Genomic DNA, 12,488 nt, shown 5'->3' with positions numbered 1-12,488 from the left:
CTCAGGGTCTCAAAGATTTATTATGGAATTATAGAGCCACACCTAGAATGTTTGGAGATATGTCTCCATTTGAGAAGATGAGAGGAAGGAGGACCATGTGTAATATTAACCAGATATGGATGATATGATGGAAATGAAAAGTAAGATTGATGGCACAAAAGTTTAAGGATCAGATCGGAGATGGGTGTCAAATGATAAACATGAGTCTTATCAGGGACACATGATTCACACACATGAATTCAACAATGGTGATTGGGTGCGTGTAAAAAAGAATGATTGGTTAAAGCTGGAGAATCTAAGTTTCTATTTCCATGAAAATTGTCAGAGTAGGACATCAAGTAGTAGAAGTGACTGACGGAAATTTGTGGAGTACGGGCAAGCTTGTTAAATTACGTAAGTGTTTGTGGCTAGTACCTGCCATACCATATTTCAGGTTAGTTTAAGACAATTTTGCATATATACAGATCTCTGTGTAATTTTATTTTATTGTATATCGATACAATTTTGTTGCACACATGTAAAGAATGCAACTTTTATTGTGCTGAAATCAAACTAGCTTATAGATACATATGTTTGTTTAGCTTACATTTTCTTCATGTTATTAATGATAGGGCATGTGTTGGATCCTGGCCAATCAGGTTGTATGGAATCTGGTGGTAGAACCATGGGGGGTCCAGATTCCATACAACAACAGCTGACCAAGGGTTTTCCTAGAGAGAGACACACTTCTTGTTTCTCCAATAAACTTACCTTAATTTTCTCCACACATGATCTTCATTATTTACATTGGACTATCACACCTTCCCTAGCCTTCCACAACAGTTCCAGGAAGGTCCTGGCCATCCTAAACTACAAGTAGGGCTGTGCAGGTATTCTACAGTGGAGCACGCCTCACACTCATTCATGAATTGTGCTCTCTTATAGCCCACCTTATAACACTACTGCCAATTCTCCAATGTCTAGTGCTTCATCATACTCTAATACTTAGCTTTCCTACTCTCCAAACAGTAATATTCCTTTCATACAATGCTATTACGTTAACTTATTTTGCTACTTTGATGACTAGCATGTTGTTGTGTGATGTAGTTTATTACCATCTTGAACTTTCTCCTCGGGCCTCACCATTATTTTATGCAACCTCAACACAATTGTGCATTTCTCTTTCTGCCCTTCACGTTTATACCTATAATTCCATAGCTCCTCCTTGACCTTCTTCTTGCAGAAAACTACGTTAGCTTATTCAGTCCACGGTTGCAGCTGTTGAGTACAGCTGCCTTTTATGTAATATTGCATTTTCTTTTTGCCTGTCTCTTGTTTTTGTTTGGCGGATGTTTCCTGCCTGGTGGCTATCCTCTGGATAGGTGCACTGTCCAGAAGTACTTCAAGAGTTAGCAATATGTAGTTACAAGCAAATCTTTAAGCATTAGGCCAACAATATTGACAAATCACACTAAATAGCAACACTCTGCACAATGAATAGTATCGGCTCCTGAAGGGAGTGCTGCAGGGCGGTGAGGTGGGGCGGGGCAGGGCAGGGCAGGGTGGGGGGTAGTAAACTCCAGCATGCGGCCGATCAGATGGAAGTAAATAAATAAATAAAACGAATTACATTGGGCACGCTACATTGCCATTTGGCGTTGCAGCGTGCACAATGTAATTAGTTTTATTTATTTATGTACTTACCTCCATGCGGCCGTATGCCTGAGTTTACTACCCCCCACCCTGCCCCTCCCCTGCCCCACTTCACTGTCCCACAGCACTCCCTCCAAGAGCCGCTACTGACAATGAACTTTAGCACAAATCACTTTTTGACACGAATACTATTTCCTGAATTAATTCTCAAGAGGTTCAGATAACTAACCTTCATCATATCTTCATAGTGGAGAAAAAGTATATTAAAGTCACCCTTATGAGTATGCCAGCCTTTAACATGGTCAAACCAGGAGCCTCCGACCACTGTTGGGAAAAAAAGTTGTGGTATTAGAAAAACAAAGCAAAGTTTAAGCAATGCTAAGCATCTGACACACAATCAGCAGGGGAGGTTTGGAAAGTGAACAATGAATATATGTCTCTATTATCAAGTTATATTGAATTCCTGATCACGTATATTATTTTTTATTTTGAAAGTATGCCCTCTATTACCCCCGCTCATTATTACAGATCTTGGGAAGGATAACATTACTCTGCCATTTCTTCTATTTATAAACTAAAAATGCTACCTCAACTCAGCACACCCAAATCATAGAAACAACAAGTGAAGCTGGAAAATAACATGGGAAAACATTGTGGAAATTAGTGGATTAGAGTGAATATTAAAATGTCACTATTTTGATACCTTTACATTATTTCACGCCCAACTTCTTGGCAGGGTGGATCGCGTACACTATGTGAAAATAGTGGTTGGACGTCATCTATCGACGTGTATCCCTGACTTGTGCCATGTGAGAGTCTATTGTTCCAGTATAATGTCCTAAGGTTTCCCGAAATGGAATTTGTATGTCAGGTTTAAGTAACTGAAATTCGGGAACGTTAGAGGTGTTTTTCAAGCGTAAAATAAAAGTCGCCGACTATTCTCCTCAGGGTTCTGAGATTTATTATCCAGTGAAGCGGGAAACCCTTCCTAGATCTTTCAACTTAGTTGCTGTCAGCATTCCGTTTCACTGTCATTTTCTACAAGGCTGGTTGGTGCATCGCCATTCGTCACATAACCATTGTTTTAGGCCAGGGTTTGCTCAATACCTGGTTGCAACAGAACGAGAGGCTATACAATTTATTGGTGAGCGGATTCGGTAAAGGAGACATAACATGACTATTTGCTTATGCTTGCAGTCCTTGACCTTTTATGAATACCTGTGCCTACTATCATTACCTGGCGTTTACATTTTTTCCTAATTGCTCCGCCTTTGTCGCTTTCATACTTTGTGGTTGAGAGGGCCTAGTTGTAGTCCTGGGGCCTTATTACCGTAGTGCCTCAAGGGCGCTGCAGGCATTTACGTCCGCTTTGGGTGCCCCCTGAGCACTTTGGTTTTAAAGAAGGGGCTATAGATGGATGTATGACGTTACAACGCATACTTTTACAATGCATACCTTTACAACGCATTTTTTACAACGCAACATCCATTACAACGCATTCCATTACAATGCATGCCATTACAACGAATTTTTTTTAATTACCTTTACAACGCATTCCATTACATCGCATACTACCTTTACAACGCATACCATTACAACGCATAACATTACATTGCATGTAAGGTAAGTATTGGATATTGTGGGGGTAAAAATTACTATTCTAACTCCAGGGGGGTGCAACAGTAGGGTAAGTGTTGGATAGTGTAGGGGTAAAAATTACTATTCTAACTCCAGGGGGTGCACAAGTAGGGTAAGTGTTGGATAGTGTAGGGGTAAAAATTACTATTCTAACTCCAGGGGGTGCAAAAGTAGGGTAAGTGTTGGATAGTGTAGGGGTAAAAATTACTATTCTAACTCCAGGGGGTGCAAAAGTAGGGTAAGTGTTGGATAGTGTAGGGGTAAAAATTACTATTCTAACTCCAGGGGGTGCAACAGTAGGGTAAGTATTGGATAGTGTAAGGGTACTATGTGTTATAATGCTATGCGTTATAATGGTATGCGTTGTAATGACTGCGTTGTAATGACATGCGTTGTAGTGGTATGCGTTGTAGTGTCATGCGTTGTAATGGTTGCGTTGTAATGGCATGCGTTGTAATGGATGTTGCGTTGTAAAAGTTTTGTTGTAATGGTAGTGCGTTGTAAAAGTTGCATTGTAAAGGTTGTTTCCCGCTATAGATGCTTGTGCAGCCCCTTCTGTAATACAGATAGGGCTGATGAACCTGCAGCACCAGCTCTATCAAAAGAGGGCGTTCTCTCATTTACATGAGGATGTGGTCCCCTGCTAATGAGAGAATCAGTTTGCCTCTGTGCCCATGTCGTATTCCCCCCCTTAGGAGGTGCACTGAACCGCGGAAAGGAGGCAGTGGCAGTGTCTCCGATCCGCTTGCCTGGCAGGTATAGCTCTATGCTTCATGCAATGTGATAGCGCTAATTTTAACAAAGTGACGATATAATTTTAAAGAAAGAATTGTTGTGACACAAATATTTTATTCTGTACCACCCGCACATCACTGCACCAACATTATATCTGAATTGGAATTTGGCCGCATTTAAAAATACCGTACTGCCGCTTCCTAGCCGCCTCCCTTTCTTGCAAGGGGGTGAGCAGGCACTTCCGGCACTTCCGGTCCCACTAGGAGCGGTTAGCGCTCCAGTGGTTTAACTGAGGGGCTATTTAGGCAGAGCACCTCCGGGAGTCGCTGCGGAAAGGAGGCAGTGGCAGTGTCTCCGATCCGCTTGCCTGGCAGGTATAGCTCTATGCTTCATGCAATGTGATAGCGCTAATTTTAACAAAGTGACGATATAATTTTAAAGAAAGAATTGTTGTGACACAAATATTTTATTATGTACCACCCGCACATCACTGCACCAACATTATATCTGAATTGGAATTTGGCCGCATTTAAAAATACCGCACTGCCGCTTCCTAACCGCCTCCCTTTCTTGCAAGGGGGTGAGCAGGCACTTCCGGCACTTCCGGTCCCACTAGGAGCAGTTAGCGCTCCAGTGGTTTAACTGAGGGGCTATTTAGCCTTCGCACCCCCTTGAGCGCGCTGCCCCGCCGAAGACCCGCCAAAGAGCTGCCCGTCTGTGCCCGTCCGTGACAGGACGGGGCACAGGGGCCATGGACTCTGCTTCCCCTCGTCCCGCTTCCACAGGTATGAGGCAATTTAAAACCCTTTACTCCGCCCAAACATTAGTAGACCTGAAACCTATAGATGGCTGCTGCATTAAAATACCCTGGCAGAGCCTAGAGGGTTGTTTCTCGTGTTTACAATGCCGGTTCCAACCTCCTGACATTGGGACACACACAGAGTAAAGCACTTCCTTAGAACGATTAAAGAGCTTCCTTCTAAATGTCCGATCCCTACCCAAGCACCAACATCAAATATGGGACCTAGTTTATACAACTCAACCAGATATATGCTTCCTCACAGAGACGTGGATGAAACCACATACGGTTACAGCCATAGCGATGGGGATTCCATCTGGATACAAATTTAGGCATTTAGACCGAGAGAAAAAAACAGGCGGTGGCCTGGCCATAATACATAAAGATGAAATAAAGGTCACGATTCTTGAACAACATCACAGCCCACAGTTAGAAATCATGATCTTTAAAATTGCCTCGGCAGGCCACATTTCCTGGAAAGGTGCCTTAGTATACCGCCCGCCAGGATCCAATCCAGACTTTGCTCTCTCCCTCCTGGAGCTTTTAGCTCCCCACCTTAAATCTAAAGAGGACTTCATCCTCCTGGGAGATTTTAATATTCATGTGGATAATCCAGCGCTCCCCGAATCTATCTCCTTGACTACCGACCTCTCCAACCTGGGTCTAAAAATACAGAATAATGGGGCCACGCACAAAGGGGGCCACACTTTAGACTTACTTTTCTGTAATTGTACTAAAATAAGCTGCTCCCCAGCCAGAGAGATTCCATGGTCTGACCATTTTCTGATCGAGTTTACTCTAATGGCCCCAAAAAAAACCTTCAACAAAACATCACTTCCACCTATTTGGCGTCGCCAATGGCATAAAGTCTCAGCGGAAAAATTGCGGGAAATTTGGAAACAACCTACCATATTGGGGGAAGATACAGCAGAGACAGCACTAGCTAAACTCAATGCTTCACTTAAGCAAGCCATTGATATCTTGGCTCCATTAAAGCTACACAAACAATACCCTCCCTCCAAACAAGAAAATTGGTACACACAAGAACTTAGAGTAGAAAAGCAGAAGTGTAGGCGAGCTGAAAAAGCGTGGAGGAAACTGAAAAACCGAGGAGAACCAAAACATTTTCTTGGAAGCTCAATCAACCTATTACAAAAATATAAAGCAAGCTAGGAAGATTTGTCTGACGCAACAACTAGCAGAAGCGGGTAATTGCCCTAGGGAGCTTTTTAAAATTGTACAAAATTTCGTAAAACCCACAGCTTGCGAAAGCTCCGATGACTTTTCGCAGACTCTTTGCGACGAAATTTCACGGTTCTTCGAAGATAAAATCAATCTTATTTACGAAAGAATAATAGCATCTAACAACATGGGAAACAATAATAAGCTCCCCTCCTTCAACCCGCCTAATCAAAAGAAACATTCTCTGCTATCATTTCCACCTATTGGTAATACAGACCTTCTCCCTCTTATTACCCACATAAAATCAGGGTCCCCCAATGACCTTCTCCCTGCTAAAATGGCTGCTCCCCTGATCTCCCTCCTTGGCCCCTCCATACAAACCGTGATTAACATCTCCCTTACGGAGGGATAGGTCCCTGCGGAACGGAAAAAGGCGGTGGTAAACCCAATAAGAAAAAAAGCGGCATCTCCGTGGTCAGACTTCTCAAACCTACGCCCTATCTCCCTCTTGCCATACATCGGCAAGATAGCAGGGAAGCACGTTAAGGAGGGTCTTCCCTTATTTGCCAGATTGTCACAGAGAAACACTCGTCCAGGCGCTAGTCATTAGCAGAGTGGACTACTGTAATGGTCTGCTCTTAGAAGCAAACGAAGAACAACTCAATAAGCTACAGGTAGTCCAAAACACTGCGGCAAGGATTGTCCTGAATGTTCCACCTAGGACTCCCTCCCGCCCCCTGCTGACTAAACTCCACTGGCTCCCAGTGCGAAAACGAGTACAATTTAAGACCCTATGTACCATTCACAAGTGTCTAACAGGCACCGGCCCCAAATACCTGACTAAAATCTTTCAACCTTATGTTCCTGGACGTTCTTTACGATCCAGCAACCTTCAGCTGCTACAGGTTCCTAGAATAAAAAAAGCCAGGCAAGGAGGCCGTGCTCTGGCCCACGCAGGACCAAAGCTCTGGAATTGACTTCCTCTCACACTGAGATCATATACCAACCATCTGGCCTTCCGAAAGATTCTCAAAACTCACCTATTCACAAGCAACTAATCTCTTTTGAGCAATAATCCTTCATTGTTTCATGGTCACTATGAGTTATATTCCACCACTTGCAAAAAGCGCGGAGATACCCCTTCGGGAGTCTAGTCAGGCGCTATATAAGAATATAAAATAAATAAAAAATAATAAAATAAAAGGTGGCGCACTGTCAGTCTGCCAGATGAGGACAGCCCTCTCAAGGGCTGAAAGGGGGTCCAAAGGGCCCATTAGACAAGCCCCTGCAGGTGGGTGCAGTCACTCACTGCACCCACATGCAAGGGGATGCCTAATCCCTTTTGAAAGTGCAGGCAGGTGCCCACTGCATGGGGAAACATGGAGCAGCTTTTAAATAGCTGTTCCATAATTCTCTTGAATGCTTTGCCCTGGGGCCAGCGCGAGTTCGCATCTGTCCTGACGGCAGCACATTCTTCCTAAGAGGACGCACTTTCCATGTTTGCAACTGGCGCACCTGCTTTAAGGTGTGCTGCTGCACAAGCATAAAAATGCACCCATATCAGTAATAAGTTAATATAGTAACTGCTTTCAGGTGCTTGTTGCCTCCATAAGGCTTTTCATGTTTGCACCCAGCGCACCTCCTTTAACTGTGCTGCGGCACAAACAGGAAAATTGAGCCCTATCTGTAATACATTAAAATAGTAACCACTTTTCAGCTGCTTGTTGCCTCCATAAGGCTTTTGTCTGACTTAAGCTTAATTCTATTGCCTATTTGTAACACTTTCTCACCTTCACTTGTGATCTTTTGTTCTGTTTAAGCTGTTTCTGTTTTCTTTAAATTTAATTGGTTCTTGCTTTTATGTTGTTTATGTGATTGTGTTCTTATAATATTAAGCTCAGAGGCACCTCATGCATACAACTTAGCTGCTGGGCAGTGGTGGCTGGTGACATTTGAGAGTGGTGAGGCGTACAATTTAGGTATAACTTTTATGTAGCGATGGAAGCGATCTAACTTAATGGACACATTTCGGTTTCGGTGGGGGGGTCCTCTTCCCAAGAAAAAAGTACAAACGTATGTATTTTAGAGCAAATTAATTTAGCAAGGAAGCAAGGTTTGTAAAGCAATGGGAGCATAGAGTCTTGAAATATTAAACCCATTAAAACCTGCCTCATACCTTACTGCATTATGTTCAGTAGTTATTGTAATGTCCAAATTGTGTGGCACAACAACTTCAGGAATTTAAAAGTGTGTGCTTGCCCAGTGTCTTGTCAACTTTAGAATAAAATCCTCTAACATGCATCTTGACGCACCCACAGCTGCTGGCTGCAATTTGTCAAATAGAAATACGTGCAGAGAGATCTTTAAGTGGGATGAAAAAAGTGGATGCTCACTAAAAGTGAACATGTAAAATAAAAGTCTGTGATTCCCATAGTGTGCCACCTGGCTGGTATTTAAATATGTTTTAGGCTTGTGAAGGAGTATTGGCCTTTAGTTATGTGCTCTTTATGTAACATATGTACCCCCTTATTCTCTGCACATCTCATCCATCTGCACATCATCAACCTCATCTCTTTCCTCTTCACCACCCTCTATTCACTCTCTTCCGAATGCACCTCCTTGCATCTCCCTCACTTCACCCTGAAACATACACCTCACGCATTCCCATTTAAGAACTTTATTTTCTTTTTGTAAATAGATTGACATCTATGTATCCCATTAACACACATTTGCACAGAATGTCAATGGCAGCTAGAATACATGGCTATTGTCCTGTGTACTCCACAAAGAGGCAAACCCACTGACAGGCACTTATTTATTTATTTTTTTAACTTATAAAGCGCGCAAATGCCCTGGGGCGTTCGGCGCTGCGGACGGTGGCAGAGTGATAGGAAGCTTATTGATTAAACAGCCAGGTCTTTATTTTTCTTCTGAAGGCCAGCAGAGTTTGTGAGGTTCTGATCTCCAGCGGGAAGGAATTCCATAGTTTTGTGACCGTGACAACAAAACGTCTTTCACCCCAAGAGACAGTTTTGGTATGCGGCACTGACAGGAGAAATGCATTGGAGGAATGGAGTGGCCTGTTGGGAATGAGGATAGCTAGACATTTTATTAAGAACTGGGGGCCTAGATTTCCGGAGGCTTTATAGGCAATACATAATGCCTTGAGTTTAATTCGATTCCTCACCGGGAGCCAGTGGTATCTTTTAATACCATGTGCAATGGACTTGAATTTAGGGGTTCCTGACAGCATCCTGGCTGCTGCGTTCTGCACAGACTGCGGTTTTTGGATAACCCTTTTCTGAGCATTGGAGATGAGTCTGTTACAGTAATCCAAGGATGACATCACCAATACACTGACCAAGGTCCTTCCTGCATTAAGAGGGAGATACTGCAAGATCTTTTTAAACATTCCAAGTTTATAAAAGGAGGCTGAGACAATTGTATTGGCATGTGATGCAAAAGTCAGTTTGTCATCAAATATTATACCTAAGTTTCTGACCTTGGAAACTGGGTTCGGTGGGGGACCGAGAGCCAATGGCCACCAGAAGCTGGACCAGATGGGAGACAACTTACCAAAAATCATAACCTCCATTTTATCGGAGTTGAGTTTAAGACAATTGCTGCCCATCCAGCTACTGATGGCCAGCATGCCTTTTTGGAAGCTTTCTGCAACCTTCTCTCCATTGTCATTTATAGCGAGCACCAGCTGTGTGTCATCAGCATACGATGTTAGGCCCATCCCATGTGCCTTGATGACTCTGGCTAAGTCCAACACGTAGATGTTAAAAAGCGTCGGACTTAGGGATGAGCCCTGAGGAACACCACACGGTAGTGTCATCTGGGCAGAGTGGAAGTTGCCCAATGTTACGGTCTGGGTCCGGTTGGAGAGAAAGGAGGACAGCAGATCTCTTACTTTGTCCTGGATGCCCATCGCAGTGACACAGTCGATTAGAGTGTTATGATCGACCATGTCAAATGCCACAGAGAGGTCCAGCAGAATAGGAACTGCCAGCCCTCCCTGGTCAAGGATGACTCTTATTTCCTCTGATGCCTTAATTAATGCAGTCTCTGTGCTGTGACTTTTGCGAAATCCAAATTGGTTATAATCTAGCCAATGATGATCCTCTATGAATGTAGAAATTTGAAGGCTCATAGCTTTTTCAACCACTATGGCCGGGAAAGGCAAACTGGCACTAGGCCTGTAGTTTTTGGTATCCTCCGGATTCAAATGGATTTTTTCAATAGAGGTTTTAGTATGGTGGTTTTCCAGGCAGCTGGATATATCCCAGAGGAAAATGTAGCATTACAGATTTCCGTAAGTACAGGAGCTATTGTTTCTGTAACAGGTACAAGAACAGCTGGTGGACAAGGGTCATTAGCTGAGCCAGATTTAATAGTAGTCATGATATTAGTGATTTGTGCAACACTAACTTTTTGAAACTGCACTAAGACCTGAGCTGGAGCATCTGTGACTGCAAGTTGAGCAGACGAATTTTCTTGAACAGAAAAATTAGCGTAAATATTATTTACTTTAACATAAAAATAGTCCACTAAGGAGTTACACAATGTTGGTGAAAGTGCAGGAGCAGCTACTGACACTTGCTGTGATAACTTGGTGACTACTTGGTAGAGTTGTATGTTTAAATTCTTAGCCAATTCAATGTGCGCTGTAAAATATATGCTTTTTTCTTGAACATTAATTTATACTTCGCTAATTCACTCTTATACAGGAGTTTTTCTTCGTTGGCATAAAATTGACGCAAGTGTCTTTCCTGATTCCTACACTTTTGTTTTTGTTCTCTGAGTGCGTTAGTGAACCAGGGAGCTGATGGAAGGCTTCGATTTTTAGATATAGTTTTGGTTGGCACTAGCTCGTCCAACGCGTTACAGGGCCAATTATTGTAAGCTGTTGAGGCTATGTCTGGGTCATCCAACACCTCAGGTTGAGTTGAGGACAGATATGTCATAAGCTGCTGATTGTCTACGTTTTTCCAAACCTTGAATGCAACCGTTCCACTCGCTGATGTCTTAGTGGACAAGTGGTTGTCAAGTAGTATATTAAATATAACGGCATGGTGGTCAGACCATGCAAGAGGTAGAATTTCTTTTATGAAGATGTTTTGGGAGTTTGAAAAAAAGACCATCTAGAATGTGACCGGCAACATGAGTGCTGTCCGAGACTAGCTGTGATAAGCCTACTGACTCTAGATCTGCCAATAAGGTCTTGGTGTCCTTATCATATATCTTTTCAAGGTGAAAATTGAAATTGCCTAAGATTGTAAAGGTGCATTTAACTGCTATGGACTCCACCACATCACTGAGTGTGGTCAGAAATTCCATCCTAGATCCCGGGGGTCTATAAAGTAGAATACCTTTGAAGATTTGGGAGGGGGTCAGTGAGATGGAAAAGTTTATTGCTTCACAAGTTGTCATGGGAGCATGAAGTATCTTGGTAGTGAATTTGCTACACAAAATTATTGCTCACCCACCTACTCTATCCTGTCTCACAATATTATAGCCCTCAGGCGTGGCAACTACCAGGTCTGGTTCAGATGCCAAGTCAGTCCATGCTTCTGTAATGAACAGAAGATCAATTTTGTAGTCAGAAATAAAGTCTGCAATCTCCTCTTTATGTTTGCCCAGTGAACAGGCATTAATGAGGGCAGCTACTATATTGATTCCCTTTTTATTGTTGAGACTTTGGGTGGTGCTAGTGTCAGACTTTAAATAAGTGACAGGTATAAAATGACAATGAGTGCAGGTTTGTCTTCGCAGTTTAAAAGGGGCATCTAGTTTAAGCTGAGTACAGGATCTTTCGATAGTAGGGTGCAATTGTAGGAGTTTCGTGCCTGAATATGATTTCATCGGGGCTAGGCACTGTCGGCCAGGGGGTATGGCCCTGGGCACGGTCCAGGTGCCGATAGGCGCAGACGGGATTTGCCTTTGGCGCGCCGCCGGCGCGTGCGCGCTCTGTGTGCCCTACGTTCTGAGGATGGCGCCAGAGACTAAAGTGCTAACTCCAGCATCCGCCGGAAGTGGTGCAGATCTCCCAATACAGTCCTCTGAGCAATCGGCATGAGCCGTGTCGGACCGGGGCCAAGGGAGAGTTAGACTGCCAATGAATCAATGGATCGAGGTAGGTGGCTACAGAGATTTAAAGAGCAACGTGCGATTTAAAATAAGGTAATAGTATAACAGTTAAAACACCTTAGTAAGCAGAGAAGCAACTAGCGGCATCTGTAGTGCTGTCAGGCTGCCACGTCCGTTGCGCGTGCGCGCTCTGTGTGCCCTAAGTACTGAGGATGGCGCCAGAAACTGAAGCGCTAACTCAGGCATCTGCCGGAAGTGGTGCAGATCTCCCAACACAGCCCTCCGAGCAATCGGCACAAGCCGTGTGGGACCGGGGCCAAGGGAGAGTTAGACTGCTAATTAATCAATGGATCGAGGTAGGTGGCTACAGAGATTTACATAGCAACAAGCGTTTTAAAATAAAATAATA

The 12,488-nt window shown here is 43.5% G+C and overlaps 1 protein-coding gene across 1 annotated transcript in view; it reads right to left on the bottom strand.

Annotated features, from left to right (window-relative positions):
* LOC144763178 (amine sulfotransferase-like) overlaps nt 1–12,488 on the bottom strand; it is a 314,863-nt gene that overhangs the window by 27,707 nt on the left and 274,668 nt on the right. Inside the window, exon 5 of the mRNA XM_078648524.1 lies at nt 1,862–1,956. Within this exon, the coding sequence (XP_078504650.1) occupies nt 1,862–1,956 (95 nt within the window). The remainder of the gene's footprint in view (nt 1–1,861; nt 1,957–12,488) is intronic.

Source organism: Lissotriton helveticus, chromosome 6 (assembly GCF_964261635.1).
Source record: "Lissotriton helveticus chromosome 6, aLisHel1.1, whole genome shotgun sequence".
Classification (NCBI taxonomy): Eukaryota; Metazoa; Chordata; class Amphibia; order Caudata; family Salamandridae; genus Lissotriton; species Lissotriton helveticus.
The sequence above is the reverse complement of the archived record's forward strand: the minus strand, read 5'-3'. Positions and strand labels throughout refer to the sequence as shown.